The following is a 22,999-nucleotide window of genomic DNA, read 5'->3' as shown; positions in this document are numbered from 1 at the left end:
ACATTGGTCGAACGGTCGAGGCTTACGTCAATGACATCGTAATCAAGACAAGGAAAGCCTCTGACCTCCTCTCCGACCTTGAAACGACATTCCGGTGTCTCAAGGCGAAAGGCGTAAAGCTCAATCCCGAGAAGTGCGTCTTCGGAGTCCCCCGAGGCATGCTCTTGGGGTTCATCGTCTCCGAGCGGGGCATCGAGGCCAACCCGGAGAAAATCGCGGCCATCACCAGCATGGGACCCATCAAGGACTTGAAAGGAGTACAGAGGGTTATGGGATGTCTTGCGGCTCTGAGCCGTTTCATCTCGCGCCTCGGCAAAAGAGGCCTACCTCTGTACCGCCTCTTGAGGAAGACCGAGCGCTTCACTTGGACCCCCGAGGCCGAGGAAGCCCTCGGGAACCTAAGGGCGCTCCTTACCAGCGCGCCCATCCTGGTGCCCCCCGCTGCCGGAGAAGCCCTCTTGATCTATGTCGCCGCTACCACTCAGGTGGTCAGCGTCGCGATCGTGGTTGAGAGACGAGAAGAAGAGCATGCATTGCCCGTCCAGAGGCCGGTCTACTTCATCAGTGAGGTACTGTCCGAGACCAAGATCCGCTACCCACAAATTCAGAAGCTGTTGTACGCGGTGATTCTGACGCGGTGGAAGTTGCGACACTACTTCGAGTCTCATCCGGTGACTGTGGTGTCATCCTTCCCCCTGGGGGAGATCATACAGTGCCGAGAGGCCTCGGGTAGGATTGCAAAGTGGGCGGTGGAAATCATGGGCGAGACAATCTCGTTCGCCCCTCGGAAGGCCATCAAGTCCCAAGTCTTAGCGGACTTTGTGGCTGATGGGTCGACACCCAGCTCCCGGTAGCTCCGATCCAACCAGAACTCTGGACCATGTTTTTTAATGGGTCGCTGATGAAAACAGGAGAGGGTGCAGGCCTGCTCTTCATCTCGCCCCTCGGGAAGCACCTCCGCTACGTGTTGCGCCTCCATTTTCCGGCGCCCAACAACGTGGCTGAGTACAAGGCTCTGGTCAACGGGTTGCGCATCGCCATCGAGCTAGGGGTCCGACGCCTCAACGCTCGCGGTGACTCGCAGCTTGTCATCGACCAAGTCATGAAGAATTCTCACTGACGCGACCCGAAGATGGAAGCCTACTGCGACGAGGTTCGACGCCTGGAAGACAAGTTCTACGGGCTCGAGGTCAACCACGTCGCCCGGCGGTACAACGAGACTACGGATGAGCTAGCGAAGATAGCTTCGGCGCGAACAACGGTTCCCCCGGACGTCTTCTCCCGAGACCTACATCAACCCTCAGTCAAGACCGACGACACGCCCGAGCCCAAGAAGGTGCGACAGAAGCCTCCAAGCGAGTATCAACACTCCCTTCGAGGCTCGGGGGCTACTGTCGGGGACCATAATTAGGGGTACCCCCAAGACTCCTAATCTCAGCTGGTAACCCCCATCAGCACAAAGCTGCAAAGGCCTAATGGGCGCGATTAAGGTCAAGGCTCAGTCCACTCAAGGGACACAATCTCGCCTCGCCCGAGCCCAGCCTCGGGCAAAGGCAGCCGACCCCGGAGGATTCACGTCTCGCCCGAGGGCCCCCTCAAGCAACGGACACACCTTCGGCTCGCCTGAGGCCCAGTCTTCACAGAGAAGCAACCTTGGCCAGATCGCCATGCCAACCGACCGTATTGCAGGAGCATTTAATGCAAGGATCGCCTGACACCTTATCCTGACGCGCGCTCTTTAGTCGACAGAGCCGAAGTGACCACAGTCACTTCGTCGCTCCGCTGACCGACCTGACAAGAAAACAGCGCCGCCTGCGTCGCTCCGACTGCTGTGCCACTCGACAGAGTGAGGCTGACAGCAGCTAAGTCCAGCCTCGGGCGCCATAGGAAGCTCCGCCTCGCCCGACCCCAGGGCTCGGGCTTAACCTCGACGCTGGACGACAGACTCCGCCTCGCCCGACCCCAGGGCTCGGACACAGCCTCGGTCTCGGAAGACGGACTCCGCCTCGCCCGACCCCAGGGCTCGGACTCAGCCTCGACCTCGGAAGACGGACTCGACCTCGACCTCAGAGGAGCCTCCGCCTCGCCCGACCTAGGGCTCAGACTGACCACATCACAGGGGGCCATCATTACCCTACCCCTAGCTAGCTCAGGCTACGGGGAACAAGACCGACGTCCCATCTGGCTCGCCCCGGTAAACAAATAATGATGGCGCCCCGCGTGCTCCATGACGACAGGTGGCTCTCAGCCCCTTACGGAAGCAAGGAGATGTCAGCAAGGATTCAACAGCCCCAACAGTTGTCCTTCCGCAGGGCTCTAGCTCTCCTCCGACGGCCACGACATCACATGAACAGGGTGCCAAAACCTCTCCGACTGCCACGACAGCATGTACTTAGGGCTCTAGCTCCTCTCTGCTAGACACGTTAGCACACTGCTACACCCCCCATTGTACACCTGGACCCTCTCCTTACGCCTATAAAAGGAAGGTCCAGGGCTCTCGTACGAGAAGGTTGGCCGCGCGGGAGAACAGGCCGACGCATAAGGCTCTCGCTCTCTCTTTCTCTCTCCCACGCGGACGCTTGTAACCCCCTACTGCAAGTGCACCCGACCTGGGCGCAGGGCAACATGAAGGCCGCGGGTTTCCCCTTTGCCTGTTTCCCCCCCCCCTTTGTGTCCCGTCTCGCGCCGACCCATCTGGGCTGGGACACGCAGCGACAATTTACTCGTCGGTCCAGGGACCCCCCGGGGTCGAAACGCCGACACTGCTATATCGTCACATAAGAGCATGGGCTTCGGCTGATCAGCCAAAACAGCCTTCTCCCTTCTGTACTTGTATTGCTCACAAGCTTCGGCTCCATCTATGTTATGGATTGCTTTTGAATCTGTCCAATTTCCTTCGGCCTTTCTGGCAGCTTCCTGACTTTCATGAATAGCAATAGGCCCTTGATCTGAAGGTATCTTCATGCAAAGATATGCTGGGTGAAGAATTGCTTCGAACACATTGAGTGTTCCACGACCAATGATTGCGTTGTAAGGGTATTCCATGTCAACAATATCAAACACAACTTGTTCAGTTCTTGTATTGTTGATAAATCCGAAAGTTACTGGCATCGTGATCTTGCCGAGTGCTACAATCTGCCTTCCTCTGAAGCCACAAAGGGGATGTGTAGCATCATGGATCTTATCTTCGGGCTCTTGCATATGTCTGAAGGCCTTAGCAAATATAATATCCGCTGCACTGCCTGTGTCAACCAAAACATTGTGGACCAGAAATCCTTTGATAACACAAGAAATAACCATAGCATCGTTGTGAGGGTAATCCTTGAGCTGAAGGTCCTCTTGGGAGGAGATGATCGGGATGTGGGACCATCTTGACTTGATGAAGGGTCCTTGCACCCCGACATGTTGTATCCTTCTCTGTGCCTCCTCTGCTTCTTGTTGGCTGGCTTTGAGCATGAACCGCCTGTTATCGGGAGTACGAGCTTCGGAGCCGAAGCAACTCCAGCTTTGAACGAAGCCATCAGCTCAGAAAGTGGAAGTGAGCTCACCGGAGGTGGGCGCCAATGTTGGGGACTTGTTCTCAAATGCTATGAATTAAGAACAAGGCAACACAAAATGTTAAATATTAATGCCCTTGGTCCGCTGAAGCATTATCTCCCCAAGGATTTAATGAACTTCGGACGAAGGCCATGAGCAAAATATCACGAAGGTCTCACCTTCGTGATCAGACTTATAAAACAATGAAAAATGAAATATAAAGTGTAAAACATTAGGAGAGAATGTACCAAAAACAAATAATATTATTCACATATTTTATTATATGAACATAAGCATTAAAACATAATATTTGATCATATTTATACCTTTGCCTTAGCGGAAAGCAGTAATTCAAGCGTAACGTGCCAGTGATTACAAGATTGCGTGAGCAGTGCCGGGGTACTGTTCACCTATTTATAGGCACAGGGTGCAACCTGCGTAAAATTACATTTAAGTCCTTTATAATTGACTACAATAATGACACAAAACATCATAGGTCTTTAAGTCAATCCATCTTTAAGTCGGTTCGGCCCTTCGTCTTGAGATCTATCATTGTGCCGAAGCTTTCTAGGTAATAGCTTCGGCGCTTGCTCCTGAGAGGGTCTGCCGAAGGTGTTCTCTTTCTTTAGGATCTTCGGCTACGAAGCATACCCCCAACAGCTCCCATATAACACTGACTTGCTAGCTAAAAGAGGACGAGTGACCAAACACGCTATAAAAAAGCATCAGACTCCTTTTGAACACACACTTTCCTTGGCCTTGTAGCTAATATAAAGTGTAATAATTGTTCTTATCAGTTTAATATATGATATATAGACCATATTCACTTTGATATTAAATTTATTTTGTATCTATATCAAATATGACTGTGTGTCGTCGTAATGCATGGGGCGTCACGTGCGAAGCACGAAGGTCTATTCCTCTCCCCGCTTCTTGTCTGACAACGTGCCATTATACTATAGATGGGTCATGAGAAAACCACCCAAGTTCAACACGATAGGAAGTCACACACAACACAACCCTCCCATATAGTACCACCTCACTAACTGAAGGAGTACGGACAACCGTCTGAGCTATAAAGGGTCCAGGCTCTTTTTCAACCTATACATTTCTTGGCCTTTTGGCTAGAGTAATATATAATATCATGAGTCTTTGGTGCATATAGATTGCACATGAACTAATAAAATTCACATTTTTTAAAATCATACATATACTTTCCACCCTACTCCAATACATGCAAAATTAAGTTTAAATTCGTTATATTTTAGATGTAATAAAAAAGAACATTTTAGCCGATGTTCTAATTTAAACTTGTGAGAAATTTTATCTTTTTTATTACTCTTTATGCAATATGAATTTGAACTTAATTTTTGTATATATAACTGGAGTATGATGAAAACAATATGTATGTTTTTTTTTAAAATGTTAGTTCATGTGCAACTTATGTGCACTAAAGGCTCATGTACACCAGATATGTTTTTATTTGGTTTTACAAGTTTACTATCTAAGAGCATCTCCAAGAGAGAACTTAAGCCGGGTCCTATATTTAAATATAGGAGTTAAGATATCAAAATAGCTTCCAACAAAGTTGCTATTTTATAAATTTCCATCAAATAAATATAGCACCCCAGTCAGGGGACCTATTCCTGTGCGTATAATCTCACGGAGTTAACTACCACGTGGGTTTAGGAGTTGCTGTTGGAGTTGAGAAAAAAATGTTGATCCAAGTTAACTTGAATCACATCTAATTTAGCTTTTGAGGCCTCAATTATAAAAGTTCCTCTTGGAGATGCTCTAATATGTGGACCATATGTCTGCTTCAATATTAAATTTATTTTTTATGTGTATCAAATATAATTGTGTGTCGTCGTAACGTACGAGCATTATACTAATATGACAATATCCATGAGACTGAAAAAGACTGAAATGTTTTGTTTCCATTATATAAAAAAATTAAGACCTCCTCTAGAATGCAATAATTTTAGAAGATCATAAGATTTTATTGGAATCAAAATTCATTTTTACGAAAAATATAGAAAACTGGGAAAAATCCTGCAAACTAATGGCTCCTTTGGAACGGAGTATTTTTTCCGTCTCCCCGTTTTTTGAGTTTTTATGGAAAAATGAATGGTTTCCTATAAAATTTTTATATTGTTCGTCTAAAAGCCTAAAGACTTGTTTAGAAGTAAGTATAACGAGGAGAATTGAAGGGGCTAAAATTTCCTACTATTCAATTTTAAATAGTGAGAAATTCTAGCCATCTTTAACCCTTTCTTTCCACTTGCTCCAGACAAGTCTAAAGAAGTTTTAAACTGACTTCATGTCCGACCTTCCATGGTACCGATGCGGGCCCAGTATAGTTTTGGTCCGTCGACGAAAGGAGGGAAATCCTTTAGTTTCGTTTTGGCGCGTCGAGCCGCTCAACTTGCGCGCGCTTGCTCGCTCGGAGAGGGAGAGAGAGACTCCACCCGGTCCTCTGCCCACCCGCGCTACGGCCCTCGTGCTCGGCGGCGAGAAGGCGAAGGATGGCAGCGGCGGAGGACGCAGAGGGCGACCGCGTGATTGAGGTCGTGTCAGCGGGGGCACTCTACCACCGCGGCGGCGACTGGGAGCGCAAATACTGGAGCTGCTCGAGGGTAAAACCGCCAAACTAGGGCATAGGGTTTCGCCTTCTTCAAATCCCCTTTGCCTCGCCCTACATGTTGCTCGTTCGTCTCTTTCTCTCTCCCTGTATGCGGATTCTCTCGTGGGCGGCAGTGCTGGGCATTACTACTTTAGGCTCCGGATAGACTAATACTTATGTGGCGTTCATTTGGAGAATCTAGGCTAAAGATACTGCAGCTTAGTTTGGGGATTCGAGCAGGAGCGAAGGACTAGGATGCCATTTTGAAAGGCCACGTTTGGTTTCAATTAGTCCTAGGACTGAACTTTAGTCGTAGAACTAAATTTTAGTCCCTACCTGTTTGGTTCTAGAGACTAAATATATTCTAAAGTCATTAAATACAGTGTCCAAATACTCAAATAACCTTAAAATACACTCACAACATTAGTTGTCCATACAAACATGCTCTCACAACCGAATACTACAGAGGGAAGGTAATAACAACATGATAATTATAGGCTTTTAGTCTCTTTTAGCACCTATGTGAAGGACTAAAGACTAAATCATTTTTAGTCCATATTTTAGTCCTAGTGTTTGACAAAAAAAGAACTAAATGGGACTAAAAACTAGAGACTAATCTTTAGTCCCTCAAACCAAACACCCCCTAAGGGCATGTTTGGTTACACCAATCCAGAGGGGGATTGAAGGGGATTAAATCCCCGTTTAATCCTCTTCAATCCCCCTCTGGATTGGTGTAACCGAACAAGCCCTAAAGATGTGTTTGGTTTCTAGGGACTAATTTTTAGTCCCTATATTTTATTACATTTTAGTCTCCGTATTTAGCAATTTAAGACTAAAATGTAATAAAATGAAATGACTAAAAATTACTTCATAGAAACCAAACATCCCCTAAATCGTAGCTGCACAATAATTCTAGCTATACGTTCACGCTTTATTTTCATGAAATTTTAGTACAGATAGTATGGTACATACTGCTGCATTGTGCACAGTAATGTAATTTTTATTGGTAGTTTTATCCATGCTTAGCTAATTCGTGATGTGTAATTTATTCTAAGGGCAAGGACCGGTACCCTTACCCAGTGGGTTACCATGCCGTCCGCCATTTTACTGGAATATCCTATGCTATGGAAATCCAACAGGGACCTAGAGGTCCAATATTCCTGGTGAGAAATCTTTCACACCAACTCGGCTCAGATGAAATAGATGATGTGCTGATAAGTTCAATATGCAGGTTACATCCACCGAAGGAGATACAGCGATAGGGCAGACCCCTGATATCGCTTGGAAGAACTTCCAGAAAAAGACTGGGGCTAAAGTGAAGAACTGGCAGAGGAGAAAGAGCTTCCCTCAAAGGATTGATGGTGCTGAGGCATGTTTCACACCTTTAGCTGCATCACAACTTCATATTCCATCAAAATAGTCAACATCAAGTTTTTTTTGTGCCTGCTGCCAAGATGACATATTGTGGTTGGTAATTAAACTAGTTAAAATTCCAGTTACTGAACATTTTACACTGCATCAAAATGGAGGCATTGTGTCATTCTTCTATTTTGGGGTGACTTATAAGACTTACTCTCTCCGACCCAATATATAAGGCCTAACCGCCTCTGGTTCAAAGATCAAAAAAATGTATTTAATTCTCTTTATCAACACTAGTACTACTGTATCGATATACGTTGTTTAGTGTAAGCACACCTTATATTATGGGACTAGAATAAAAAGTGGTTACGTCCTATATACTTGGACAGAAGGAGTAAATAAGAGGGAGAGGGAGACTAATCTACTAATGGTTCATCTTAATCCTGGTTGCTGTGGTTGTAAGTTTGACCCTGACTCCTCCACAGCAGTAAAGTATGTATCCCCAAGCGTAAGAGCAATTGCTTTTTGCTCACCAAGGGAAAAGGAGGGGCATGAACACATAATGATCGACACTTCCATTCAGAAAATCGATAACAAAAACTCAAGGGCTCGGCTCTGGCAAATACAGTCAGAAATCCAAATATTTTATTCCAAGTAGGAAACAACAATATGTCAATAAGAAGCAGTGCTTGATAATTTTCTTGAATAGAAGTTGAACATGGGTAATTGCACTCTGCCACTCTGTTAACATTGTGTACTATAACCAAATTTTAATCATGTTTAGTTTTGCTCTTCTCCTACTACTATGCAGCTTTTTGGGTTCAAAAATGCATCTATTCAGAGATTGCTTCGTGAGCTTATAGTAGATTCAACTGGAGCAGTTGAACTTAACGAGCCTTGTGAAGTCACTTCTGAGGCTGGTGCACATTTAGTTTGTAAAGATGCATCTGATGTTTCTGAGGCTGAAGATCCATCCGTTTGCTTAGGCATGGAAAGTGGAACTCCTAAAAGAAGTATAGAGCCCAGCCAGGTGGAAAATACCTTGGCAGTCCACTACCCGGACATGTTAACAGCAGTTGATAAGTGCAATGTATCCACACATAAAAATACAAATGAAGTAAGCCGAGCTCCTCTTTCTTCTCCTTGAAGTGTAGTTGGTGTTTAATCATGGATATGTCACACATTGATTTTGTCAGTTGAAATAATTTACATCATGGTTTATCTGGCCTGTTTGCAATTATCATCTATTTTTTTTGAATATTGTGTACTCTAGTGGACTTTCTTTCATTTGTTTAATGCTAAATAATTCATGTGAGACTGCTTGGATACTTCTTTATAGCTTCAGACCTTCAGTAACCAGGGATTGTGCTATAAAATTCCATAGGGTTTTTTAAATAACGCATAATATTTCTTTGCTTTGTTTACTTCGTTAGTCACATAGCCTTGTTTACTGATTGCACCTCCGGCATTATTTGATGAAAGTTGTTGCCTCAGAGCTTAAGATTGTCTACAAACGTGGGCAATATACTTCACCTTTTGGCAAGACCACACTCCTTTTTATTACCTGCAATTTTCTTTTGACCAAAACCATGGATGTTAAACAAATTAGCGCAAGTTCTTAAAGTTTAGTTGTGAGCTGGCTAGTCATCCTTATGTGTCTAACTCTTTGGATTGTAGTGTCACACTACTACTTCTGTGTTGGGCCATTATAATGGTAAATGAGTTAACGATTTCTGTTTTTCAATGTTCAAGGGAGATACTGTAGGTAGAGCACTGTTGCAAGATGTCTCTGATTCAAGATGCACACTTCCATTGCTGGAAGAAGTCCCTAAGAATGCACAATCCACTTCTCTTGATGATAATTTGGGAGAGTCTTCTCTAGTTTCATCTCAACAAGTTGGTTTATCTTCTGGTTCTTATTTGAACTCTGAAAAGTCTGATATAGAATTGGCTGAGAAGGAAGTAGCAAAGTCTATGATGTCTATTTTGCTTCCCCAAGCTATTCCCCTTCTCATGAAAAGTTACAAAAGGAAGAAATTCAAGCATAAAAATAGAGAAAACTCTACTGTTTCAGTGAAAACAGTTTCAGCTTACAATCCATCTGATAGTTGCTGCCGAGGTAACTATTTTTTTTGTCGAAATATATCTTTATTTGAGGACTCGTTATTGTGAAAATATATCTTTCATGAAAAATTTGATTATTTAGAATAGTTAAAATTAAAATGACATTCCTTTTTCGTTTGATAAGGGTAGTTTTCTATAGCCAAGCAATTATGCTAGAGAGCATAGTTTGGACTGTTGCAACTTCTGACTGATGATCCTTTTCTTCTGTAAGGGAGCTACGGTTCTGAATAATTTCATCTTTTTTAAACAGGTGTGACTGTACCAACAATTGTGGGTGAAGGTACAAATGGAAATAGTTCTGAAATGTGTGACCATGGGGGATCTCATCATGACAAGGTTAAAAATGGCTTTGCCAATGAGGACTGCAGAAATGACGACTTAGTGGTTAAATTAGATGAGATGAATGATTATGTTGCAGATAGTTTTGAGGATGATGCACAAATTTTGGGCGACAACACAACAAAATCAATGGGTAACCATCATCATTATTCTGAGTATGTGCTCTCTAGGGGGCCTAATGAGAAGTCAAAGCTGCTAAATGGTAAAAGTGAAGTTTTTGAGTATCAGGCTAGTGTGCATAATGGCAAAAGGGCACCTGATGTGGTATACAATCATGAAAATGGACAATATATGTTGTCTGATTCGCTTGTTGCTTGTCTAGAGGATGAGTTCGGTGGGGAAGATAGTTCCCACCCTGCAAACTACAACCAGTTTAATGGCGATGTTAAACAATTCGAGCAGCAATTTAAGGAGCTTACAGCTGTTATAAAAAATGGCTCATCAGTTCCGGTGGATGTTTCATACCACAAGAACACTGATAATGGATCAATTAATGTTTGTGCACAAGCTTTTGCTAGAAATGGTCCAGGAGTTTCGAGGAATGAGGAGTGTTTAGCAAATATCTTGCCTGCTCCAGTTCATTCTAATGCACATAATGATGCTGTAACGAGTGGTAAGCATGATGTGAGTTCAACTTTGAATTTGCCACCTGCATGTGAGGCAAAATCTACTTTGTTGGTCATGCGAGATGGACAACATCATACTGAAGTGCCAGCAATTGATCAGAAGGAAAATAGGTTCCACAGTGTAAGCTACAAATGCACAAAATCTGATGATAATACTAGTTTTCATTCTGAGAATGTTGAGTTTGTTGACAAACATGTTGCTTTTGAGTCACCAGACAATGGCATGTATTCTAGTGATGGTTCACAAAGAGCAATCACCACTGAAGGTTGGCCTGCTGGTGATGGAGTTAAAGCAGATGAAGAAAATCTGCTTGGCAAAGTGGAAGAATGTCAAATTAGATATAAAAATGGTAATAAGAACACAATACTATCTGTCTATGGGGAAGGTAATGTTTGTGAACACATACCTACAAAGGGTGAAAATGATGTTTTTCATCACCAACCATCTCATGCCCTTTCTACGACTAATTGTACACATGGTTTAGTATCTGAAGACAGAACACAAGCAAGGCCAGATCATCACCTAGAGCTGGTGGGATGCTACCTGCATCCAATGCCTGTCTTGTCTGTCATGTTAAACACTAAAAATCATAACAGCCTCTATATTTATGTATTGTGTGGCCTTTTGGAGAGCTGCCAAAGGTTCCTTTATGTTTACTCTATCAATCCCAAAGACCAGAAAGATGTGTCACCATGTTTTGTTGGTTACACTCCCCTTGTACTGCCCACCTTGGACCATTCTTCAACAGGAAATGTAAGAGTTTTCTGTGAGCACAGCTTTTTTCCTGTTGGTGATCAGGCATTGTACTAAATTGCTTGCACTTCTGTTCTTTTCAGTTTCTGTTTGGAAGATCTGGTTTGCATTTTACACCTGATGGCCAGTTTCTGGTCCTCCTGAGCAGCATCAAAATACCTTCTTGCAGGTTGTAATCATAATCCCAGTGACATGCAGGAAAATGTTGTATATACTTCCTCTGTCCACAAAAGGACGCAATTCTCACTTTTCGAGAAGTGAAATGATTCGAAGTTCGACTACAGTTATATAAAAGAGTACAAACATTTATGATATAAGATAAGTACTGTTAATCTAGTTGATGACATAATTGTTAATACTTTTCACTATAGACTTGGTCAAAGTTAATCTAGTTTAACTTGCACAAATCCCGTAGTTGCATCCTTTTATGGACGGAGGGAGTATACCTTATGCTGGTGCTGATTAAATATTCTTATTGACAGGATGCAAAACATTGATTGCTTGTGCCCAGTCTGCAACTTGTGTCAATGTGAAGATAATTCTTTAAAAATTGTATCTGTTAACTCGGGCTATGCTTCACTTGTAACCAATTTGATGCCTTATGGGACAGTGTCGTGCATTCTGATATTTGAACCAAATTACATTGTAGCTATTGAAGACAGCAGAAACCTGCATATCTGGGAAATGGTTGATGGGTGGAGGTACATATTTTCTGTAGTATCAGCATTATATTCCATCTCATGTTTTAATACCTCTTTTTTGAAATTACAATTTTACAATGTGCAAAGTACAATATTATTCTAGTAATCATCTACATTTCATGTTAAAAGGTTGGATTGAATTGTTGTGCTATATTGGAAACATTATAGCAATCTATTTATATATTTAAAATGAAGAAAATTAGAATACATTCATTGTGCAATATAATTCATAACCTTACATTGGCTAAGACTTCGGATACAACACTCACTTGATGCACTCATATTTGTCAATAAATCATGTATTACAAAAAAATGTTGGTATTAAATAAAAGGTAAGAGTTTCTAATGATCTCTTGGTTTCAAGGTTTTAAATCCTCTGCTATGGCATTTAGCGGTAGCCTTCTTCGGAAGCTATAAAAAACTATAGCAGGATATATCGAAAGCTATTTCATTTTGCAGTTTTGTAGAAAACATGAAAGCTCTTAATCAATTATGTAGGAGAACATGTCATTAAGGATATGTTGTGACTAAAATACTCAAATACATGTATAAGGATCTGGGAACATATTACTATGTCCATTACTTAACATTCATTAATACAAACAACATAGTCATGCTATAATCATCATTTGTATTCCTTCAACGTTCAAGATTGAACAAGCCAATAGTTATTCAATAGTTCATTATTGATTAAAGATCACAATGAAGACGCATAGATTATAGTCATCAAGAGCAAGGCATGTATATTTACCTTAGCCAATATTAGTGATGTTAAACATATTTCGTGGCTAAGCCAAAATAGTGGTGTTTAGCGGAGCTATAACATCATTAATGACAATAGCAGAACAATTGGCAATATTTTAGCGGTAGTAGAGTTATAGCGGGCTATTTAGAACCCTGGTTCCGTGGTTCGATTTCTTGCTGGTAATTACTGTCTAAATAACTTCTTTGGTTTCTATACAATTATCTATTTACTTCTTCGGAAATAAACATTATGTGATATAATCTAAATCTATATGGTAAGAACAAAATTGAAAAATATTTGACAGTTGAGGAGCTATTTTTATGTTATGCTAGCTATTTCTTGACTTAAGTAGATCAATTCTTATGAACTTGTTAAAACTCTCAAGTTTCAAAATTCAAATAAATGACTAAAAGTCGTTCTACTAAAATACACTGAACTTTAATCCCTTAGAAAACACTGAGATTTTCCTATCTATAGTATCAAATATGGAAATCAGTCAGTCCCATAATATTCCAGTTTCCATTTCTTCTATTTGTTAACAAATGAAACTCTCTGTGTACCGATTGTCCTTTCCAAACTACTTACCAACCAGAGCTATAAAGAGAACTTTCTGTGCCTCCAATGTGGTGCACACTAACCAAAATAGAGTGCAAATTGAAGAAGTCTTGGAAAAACAGTTCTGCTCTGAATACCTATTTGGTTCTCTTGTGGATGTCATCAGTCTTTCTAATGAACACATGCTAAACACATTGTTTAATGTTTTTCAAGTGTGTCAGTATTTCTGTGATGCATTAATCATGCATCATGTCGGGATAAAACCTCAAGAATGGTGCCTGATCCTTCTTTTGTGTGTTCACAGTGAGATATCTGAGCAGTATATGATTCCTAGTTTGGGTAACATGGGTCCTATACTGGAGCTTACAAGGATGCCAAAAAACACATCTCTCATTATTGGCCATGATGGCGAAGGCGGTTTTTGTTTGTGGTATGTCTAGCATCTCAGTTGTCACTTGTGTATTGTGCAGTGCCAGAGGAAATTATTGCTGTTAGCATGTTTGTTTATATTTAATGCCCGCTGACTGTATTTTATGTCTGCTGGCTTGCCTGGGATGCTTCCCTTGCTTGTTGCCTGGGTTTCCCCTCTTTCTTAGCTACATCTCGGCTTGTTACCTGAGATTCTTCCTCTTTCTTAATATCAGCTTAGTCTCTCTTATAAATCCTTGTAACCTCTCGACCTTTTCAATAAATAAAATACATAGAAGCATGTTTATGCTCTTTCATGGTATCAGATAATGTTTGTTGCATGAACAAGTCTCTATGGTCTCAAACAAGTCCCTCATGCTTGGCACAATAGGTTTACCACATACCTCTTGCATCATGGATTTGTGGAAGCGAAGTCTGACACCAACTTAGGGTGTGTTTGATTAAGCTCTGGCTTTTGAAAAGTTGTTGTGAGCTATGGGTTGTGGATGCTAAGGGATATATACTATGAGAAGTCAAAAGTCGTTTGGCTGAGCAGTTGTGGCTTCTGAAAAAACTGTTAAACGAACCCTACATGTCATCCACGATCCTCACCGCTCAAATCTCTCCCTCTCATGTCACACCCGGGCTTAGGGAGTCCAAAACCCGGGCGCGAACTTCACCAAGTGTGCTAGGATCAAGTCTCACACATATGATGACTTATGGTACAGAAACGAATGTCACATCTTTAATATATAACGGAGTTCTATACAAAATAATTAAATAATGACATCATACGAACTTACGAAGACAACGATCCAACAACCATAGTTGACTGGGAGACAACGACATAGACCACTCACGAATTCATCACAACATCCTTCATACGCCTCATCCTGTGTTACATTTTCTTGACCTGGGGGGTGTGAGTACAACAAGGGTGAACTCACATACGTTCATCGTTCAACAAGTTGTGGGGAATAATGTGCATGAACTCACCAAAGGTGGAAGCTCATGTGAAGTGTAAGGCTTACCAAAAGAGATGGTTAAAGCTATGCATTGCTTTTAGAGTTGGTCAAAATTTTATTAGCAGTTACTAAGTATAAGTAGATACCAATCCAAATAAGTAAGAGATCAAAATTAATAACAACACCCACAATGCAATGCGTATGCGGATTAAGTTTACTTCCATAAATTAATCATGTGAGGGTCCGAGCTGCTCATGACCGTGAGCACGGCTGATATACCAGTTTTACATTCTGCAGAGGTTGTGCATCTTTACCCACAAGTCGTGTTACCCATTTGCCAAGGGATCGCGACTTTCCATTCATCCCTGCTGAGGAGACGAGGCAGAGTACCACTACGAGGCCTTTACAAAGTTCCACTAACTTCAGAAAACCCGATATGGTTTCTGAGAAGGGCAATATAGGAATCCCTCGTCCGAAAAGCCATCGCAGCATGATCGACCCGAGAACCTTCCTATATGCAGCTCCTCTACCTCCCTTGCCCCTTTCGGGTATGGTAGTCCTCCACTAGCTTTCCTATTTAGTCAGCCAAGGGCGTCCCCATACCACCCTTGTGGTAGCACTGTTTTCCCGGGTGGTCGCTCCATGTTCCAATTAACATAATGATCTTATCATGAACAATAATTAAAACAACATCATAACTGGAACATGATCACAATGTAATATTAATTTCCCAAAACCAGGTAGAGCAATAGCAAAACTACCCAATTAAAGCATCGTCGAAGTCGATCCCCTCCTGCTGCAAAAAATCGCGTGCCACTAAGCGAGCCTTGTGTTTGACGATGGCGCCGATTTCATCATTCTTCAACTTGAACACCCACTTATTGTGTGTATGGAATAGTGTCAAATCAGTGATCGTAGTGTTTTCGCTATGATGAGCCTGACCCATCTCGAAATAATTCAGCTATTTCTTCCCTAATCTTAGGCCCTGTTTGGGACAGCTCCAACTCTAGACAATTTGGTGGAGTTGGTGTAGCAGGTCATTAGGTGCTCCAGGAAACCGTGGAGCTGGAGCTGTAAGTCTTTATAAGCCATTGAGATAAGTCATTTTGATTATTATTTAGATTTTTTTAAAACTATTTAAATTGATATTATAAATTATAACTCCACACTGGAACTGGAACCTGGAGCCATCCCAAACACCCTCTTATCCATAGTAGTTGGTGGTATAGGATCGGATTCTGAAACATGAAGCTTGGATGGGTGGCCATTGTTATGCTGATTGTCTGTATGAAAATAATCTGTGGTATGTGGTGGTGGGAACCTTTCTACTTCCCTATGTGTTGAGTGGTACTCGGTCCTAGGTGCGGGAATGCTTCAGCTTTGATGGGCTGAAGGTGGAGGGTAGTGCTGTTGTGGTACAGAGTGGCTGCGTGTTGTCAATACTGTACTATTCTGCGTACTGTACTCCGGACGGTCTGTGATAGGTCACCGGATGGTCCACGGTGGGTTATCGGATGGTTTGGCATAGGGCCGAACGGTTCAAGATTATACTTGGATGGTCCGACTGCGACCAGAGGCGATGTTGCGTCAACTAGGTGTTTTGGGGGTAGGGGTGGTAATGGATCACGATCCAAATGCTTCTTCACAAAATGGTAGGGTCCTAAATAAATTTTAGTTAAAAAATGAATAGAAATAGGGTCCGATCCTTAAATCTTATAGTGTAAAATTTAGAGTTTATTGTCACCCATATGTGGGGCAGTGACTGTCCTGGGTATGAGTTCATCGGCATACCATATAATGGTTGGGTCTGCGCAGGCCTGTTTGTTGTCGATGCATCTAGTGAGGTCGTCTATGTTGCGGCAACATGGGATGGAAAACTGGGAATAGTAGTTTTTTCAATTGTACATGTGATTTTTGAGTGTTTCTTCTATTCCCCAATGCGTTGTTCTAACTGATCCCGTTGTAATTCTACAAAATGCTTAATAGATTGATCATCACCAGAATTACTTACATCGTTGTTGTGGTGCGAAGGTATGAGGGAATCGAGCTTGATTTACCCCTGCTTGATAATCTTTTGGTGTCGATCTACCGTGAAGTGTGAAAAAAATTTCTCCTTCGCTTCTTCACGCACCTGGGCACGTCGTCGCAGCGCATCATCGTCACATTGCTTCATGAGATCTTCGAACTGCTGCTCCTCGACCGACAAACTTTCCATAGTCGGCCTAACGATGTTATCTGGGGTGACGTTGGTACGATTTTTGGAACTGGCCATTGGGGCCAATCTAATAGATTTGAAACGCAGTCATCTCCAGCGGAGATGCCAAAAAGTGTGTTGACGCCTTTTTGGGCCAAACACCAACGATCCCTAAATCCTACTTGTAGGGGAAAGAGACCTTGGGGGTCTCTTTGAGGGAGCGTGGACCGTCCACGGTAGGTTATCGAACCGTCCGCGACTTTGCGCAAGGAGCTCCACTCTTCTCTGTGGGCGCACAGATCATTCGCTTGGATGTGGCGGACCGTCTGCGAGGGCGCAAACGGCTTTGTGATCTCCTGCAGAACCTGGATCTTGCCTCCCAAGAGGGACTCCGTCGGGGAGGAAAGATCCTAGGGTTGTCTTGAGATAGATAGGCCACCCAAGACGTCTCTAAACGACGTAGAGCCGAAGAGGTGAAGATTGAGGTTGAGAAACTACAACTAAGCCTAAATTACTTCTACTCCTAAGGCACAAGGTAAATTTGGGCTGATACATCAATTGTTGTGTGTTTCAATCGGCTGTACCCTTCATATATATATATATATATATATGGGGGAGATCTAGACCCGTTCCTAGACGGTTTCCAACAACTTCCCACAAGATTTATTATCATAATCATGTAAGGGATAAGGACTCCAGTCTGAATTAATCTAATCGTGGACCGTCCGGGCTATTCCACGGACCATCGGGGCGTCGACAGACGCATAGGTGCCAAATCTGGTGCTCAACACCTGTACTCTGAGTTTCAGTTTGCCTTTAAACATGCTTCTTTTTGATAATTGGCTTCATATAAGAGACATGATTTGCAATTGAATGGTTTTCTTAGGGACATCTCCAAGCGCACACTATTGGCGACTTTTGCAGCTCCAGGAAACACTGTCTTCCAGATTCTGCCAGTTGGCTTATGTAGTTTGCAGGAGGATATTATTCATGCTCCAGTTGATGACATAGATAAAAATCTACAAGTGATCACAGTCGGTGACTTGTACAGAAAAAATGTCAGGGTGAACTTTGTGACGCCGCCAAGACAAGATATAGCAGTTTGGGTCCTGATTTCTTGTGCTTCTGTGGCTGAGTATCAACATGATCTTCAAGCCAAGGAAAACAGTGCACGATGGAGGTTTGCTCTGTTAGCGAAGAAGAGAGTTTTTATCGGAAATGTTTTGGATACAAGGTACATTCACTTGTCCATGTACTGTCATGCCATACATTAATTTTTAAGAAAAAAACACATTCTGAGAATTGCCCTCATTTTTGTTAATTGGGTTTTATAGAACTTGATGCGATCTACAATTTTGTAGTTGACAATTATTTTATTAGAGATGATTAGAAGCCCAATTAAAAAACTAAATGAAGACGTTTCTATGATCTTAAATGAAAAATGGGAAACTTTTAGATTTCTCTGAGCACTATAGTTCTGATGTAGAATGTTTTCCTATATGACGTTATTAAAAAAATAAAAAATGGATTTTTTTTTAGGAGAACTGCGCATCTTATATATTAGAGAGGAAAAAGACATTACAAAAGAGGAGAAGTTGCAGAGCAACTCTCCCACCTAATAAACCCTAAGGAGATTACAGATTGTTGCTGAAACTCGACCCGACCACGCCCAGGGCAGCAACTGAGCCCAAGCCCCCAAACTCCTTAGCTCCTGCCATTACCCAGCAAACGTACTCATCCGAGAAACACCGGAAAATCCTGGGTAGTGAGGGTGACTCCCCATGAAAAACTGCTCTGTTTCTCTGAAGCCATAGACACCAAGCCCCCAGGATGATCAGAGTTAAGCCCCTTTTTTCTGGTCTTGACAACCTTGTGGCTTGCCTTTCCCCACCAGTCTGCAAAATTCTCTTCATCAGCTGCTGGAGTGAGGTGCCCCAAGCCAATAGCAGCAAGAATTGTGTGCCAAAATTGCCGTGCAAAAATGCATGCAGTAAGGAGGTGCTGAATTGTCTCATGGGCCTGATCACACATAGGGCAAACATCTGGGTGTGGCAATCCCCTCAACTGTAATCTGTCGGCTGTCCAACATTTGTTCCTTATTGCCAACCAAAGGAAGAATTTGCATTTAGGAGGAGCCCAGGTCTTCCATAATCTCTTCCAAGGCTCAAAAACAGTAGAACCAAAGAGAAGGACTTTGTAGCAGGATTTAGAAGAGAACAGCCCTGATGCCTCGTGCCTCCAAACATGGCGGTCTTCCTCCTGAGAAAGCTGCACTTCCCCTAAAGTATCCCATAAGAGAAGAAATTGTTGAATTCCAATCAAGGAAAGGGGGGTTTTGATATGAGCTATCCATTGCCTGTTCACAAGAGCCTGACTCACTGACAATGAGGTGAGAGCTCGTTTAGACACCTTGGACGCCACTTCTGGAGCAAGGTCTCTGATGGAGCATCCATGAAGCCACTTATCTGTCCAGAATAAGGTATTAGAGCCATTTCCTACATAGGAAATCAGGGATGCTGCAAATAGATCTTTAACAGTTTGCTGAATGGGAATAGTCAATCCATGCCAAGGTCTGCTCTGATCTGTTTTTTGAAGCCACAGCCATTTGGTTTGGAGAGCCCAACACATGTGTTGTAAATTAGGAATCCCAAGCCCACCATACTTCAAAGGTCTTGTGACTGAATCCCAGGCCACAAGGCAGCTGCCTCCATTAACCTCTTTTCTCCCTCTCCACACAAATCCTTTTCTGATTTTATCAATTTTATTAATCACCCACTTAGGGACATTCATAGCAAGGAAAAGGTAAACTGGGATGGCTGAAAGTACAAAGCGCACAAGGGCTGTCCTTCCAGCAAGGTTGAGGAGCCTAGCTTTCCAGTTTGGTAGCCTATCTGCAATCTTGTCAACCCAGTTCATCAAAATATTCCTGCAAAGCTTCTTATCTGAGATAGGCAGCCCCAAGTAAGTGCAAGGGAAGGAAGAGGGGGTGCATTGCAGAATGTTACACCCTTCATGCAGCAATTCCACTTCACATCTTATTGGAATGGCACAACTCTTGTGCAAATTAGCTACAAGGCCAGAAGCTTCACCAAAACAGTCAAGAATGAGTTTGACACAGTTTAGATCTTCCTCCCTGGGCTTGACAAACAGCACTACATCATCTGCATAAAGAGATAATCTAGACTTCACAATGGCACTGTCCAGACTGGCCAATAATTCTTTTTCTTCTGCCACTTTGAAAAGGCTGCTGAGGACATCCATCACCAGGACAAAGAGCATTGGGGAGAGGGGGTCCCCTTGCCTCAAGCCTCTACGATGCCTGATCTGTTCCCCTGGAAACCCATTTAATAAAATCTGAGTTGAAGAAGTGGCCAGAAGGTTGGAGACAAGATTCCTCCACTTAATACCGAAGCCAAGGTGGGTCAACACCTCAAGAAGGAAAGCCCAGGAAACAGAATCAAATGCCTTTGTTAAATCTAATTTCAGAAAAAGGCTGGCCACTTTTTTCCTGTGCAGGGATTTAATTGAGTGCTGAACCAACATATAATTGTCATGAATGGATCTGCCTCTAACAAAAGCACTCTGATTAGTCTCTACCATCTTGTTGAGAAGAGGAGCAAGCCTGTTAGCAAGGATCTTCGTGGAGAGTTTTGCAAAGCTGTGGATGAGACTGATGGGTCTGTAATCACCAGCAGACAAGGCACCTGTCTTCTTAGGGATCAAAGTAATATATGCTGTGTTTAGAGGTCCCAAATTCTGAGAATTCCCAAGGTGAAGGGCAGCAAGGGCGGCCATCAAATCTGCCTTAAGTATAGGCCAACAAGTTTTATAGAATTTCCCTGTGTATCCATCTGGCCCAGGCGCTTTATCTGAAGGAAGACTGGCAATGGCATCCCAAACTTATAATAATTTAAAATAGACATTTGAGCCTCCAAACTATCTCAAATAAAAATGTCAACTATAAGTTCATAGATCTTATTAAGGGCTACAAATTTGATATACACAATGTCAACATTTGAAATCATTTGAAAAAGAAAAAAAATTGAATTCCAAAATCTGATAACTTAAATCAATATTTGAGCCTCTAAATTACCTTAAATAAGCAACTTATCAACTACAAATTTATAGACCACGTTACAAATTTGGTACGGACCATGTCAACATTTGAAGTTTGAAACAATATTTGAGCCTCTAAACTATCTCAAAAAAAAATATTGTCAACTACAATTTTATGGATCACATTATAAGCTACAACTTTGGTATAGACAATGTTAATATTCGAAGTTAATTGAAAAATTCAAAAAACAATTGAACTCGAAATCTGATAATATAGAAAAACTATTTGGTCTTCTAAATGATCTCAAATAGAATAGTTGTCAACAACAAACTTGTGGAACACGTCAAGCTCTATCATTTGGATATAAAGTATATCTTCATTTAATTTCACATGAAAAAGCTCTGAATTATTTTGAGATATAAGGGGTCACCTGGCATGTGGGGGGTCAGCGAGGCAAAACCACCCAGATCAAATGTTTTATGATAGGTGAGGGTAGAATACTTGGTTTTTTGTAAGTGAAGGGATGCATACGTCGGGGGATGAGATTCGGTGCAACGCAGCAAAACGCCGCTGCACCTGCCTGCTCTACGCTTGAAGCACTCGTTTTGCACGGCAGGTGGGGAGTGGAAAAAGGCCCATGCTCCGGTACTCTGCTCCGTTCTGCTACTCGCGGCCTTTCTCCTTCCCCTGCTGTCCTTCTCTACTGATTCATAGACATGCTTGAAATAATCTCAGGTTCTTAGTTGAATTTTCGGCAGCTTGTCATATGTATATATATATTTTTTGTTTTTCAGAATTACTGCTTTAGATGCCTGCGGTAACTACGGATACGCTGGGACACATGGTGGTCTGCTGTATCTGTGGGAATTGTCTTCGGGGAGAAAAGTGACGGGAACACAGTGTTTCAACAGTAAGTGATGCGTTACCCTGTCTTGGATGTTTGATGTCATGTTGTAATGTTGAAACATGCCATATTCACCGAGGGCCATTTTCTTTCTCATCTGAGTGAACAAATTAAATCATCTCAACACCATTATAATACATATTCACTTAATGCATAGAGTTCCACATCTATATTGAAACATGATTGGCAAATAGTAGGTAGATTTTTACCAGGAATTAGGTATGGATACTCCATGCTCTTTTCCACCTGTGAGCATTAGTTCAGTGAGCCTATTCATGTTAACCATAATTTCTTGTTTTTTTTTTGGAGTGAATTATATGACTTGTGGTACAAGTCGGTCCGTTCTAATCAAAGTCGTGCAACCAGGTGGACGAGTCTCCTGTGTTTCTGTTGATTCCAAATCAGGTGCAGTGGCAGTGACTGATGGTGGATGCCATGTATTACTCTACACACAGGACAAGGTACAGGCGGCTGATGACGGAGCAGATGGGCGCATACCTGTTTAAGATGAATAAAAGTAGTCATTGTGGCAAGCTAATAGAAGTTCTGCAATTTTGTATATAATGCTTACATTTTGCTGTGTCTATGAGGTTTTGGTCTGTTGCACTTATTTTTTCTTATGCAACACAGCAAGGATAGTTTGCTGTATGTTGCTCCATCTGCTTGACCTGTTAAGTACACTGTAGATGTCTATGTCAGCAGGTATGTATCCTCTTTGTGAATATAGACGATAGATGCTGTAACACCAGACTCAAGGGCCAGGAAGCATGATTAAAAACTCGCCAGACCTTCGTGCCTTGCTGGTCCTTTCAGCTAGAGAGGTTGGCTTTCTTTGTGTGCCTTGGGTCGTCTGCTTTAATTTTGCAGTTATTATTATATATAAAAAAGCAATACGACTACCACAGGTACGTAGTTATCACCAACGAACTGCCAACAACGCGTAACCAGCTGTGAATATATACCCGATGGATGCCAACGACAGGCCACAGGACGAGAATATAATACGGGGGGCATGCATGCATTCGGTCTGCAGCCAGCAGCGGTCTTTAATTAATTAGTTTTTCGTGGAGTTGTTGCGTAGGACAGGAGTAGAGCGGTTGTCATCAAC

General features: G+C 42.5%; 1 protein-coding gene and 1 pseudogene across 2 annotated transcripts; both read left to right on the top strand.

The window, feature by feature from the left end:
• The first annotated feature begins 4,281 nt into the window (after positions 1-4,281).
• On the top strand, positions 4,282-4,446 carry LOC111590985 (uncharacterized; annotated as a pseudogene).
• Positions 4,447-5,870: 1,424 nt separating this feature from the next.
• On the top strand, positions 5,871-22,724 carry LOC103647245 (DNA binding). Of its 2 annotated transcripts, XM_008671804.3 has the most exons (12): positions 5,871-6,173; positions 7,216-7,323; positions 7,392-7,529; positions 8,331-8,636; positions 9,272-9,638; positions 9,894-11,362; positions 11,446-11,531; positions 11,845-12,063; positions 13,668-13,793; positions 17,817-18,164; positions 21,782-21,897; positions 22,258-22,724. In XM_008671804.3, the coding sequence occupies exons 1-12, from the start codon at positions 6,063-6,065 to the stop codon at positions 22,395-22,397; spliced, it is 3,534 nt and encodes a 1,177-aa protein (XP_008670026.1). In that variant the 5' UTR covers positions 5,871-6,062; the 3' UTR covers positions 22,398-22,724. The 2 variants fall into 2 exon arrangements, with proteins under 2 accessions (XP_008670026.1, XP_020404046.1); XM_020548457.3 differs by lacking the exon at positions 13,668-13,793.
• The last annotated feature ends 275 nt before the right edge of the window (positions 22,725-22,999 follow it).

The sequence above is a fragment of the Zea mays genome, chromosome 2, assembly GCF_902167145.1.
Source record: "Zea mays cultivar B73 chromosome 2, Zm-B73-REFERENCE-NAM-5.0, whole genome shotgun sequence".
Lineage (NCBI taxonomy): Eukaryota > Viridiplantae > Streptophyta > Magnoliopsida > Poales > Poaceae > Zea > Zea mays.
The sequence above is the reverse complement of the archived record's forward strand: the minus strand, read 5'-3'. Positions and strand labels throughout refer to the sequence as shown.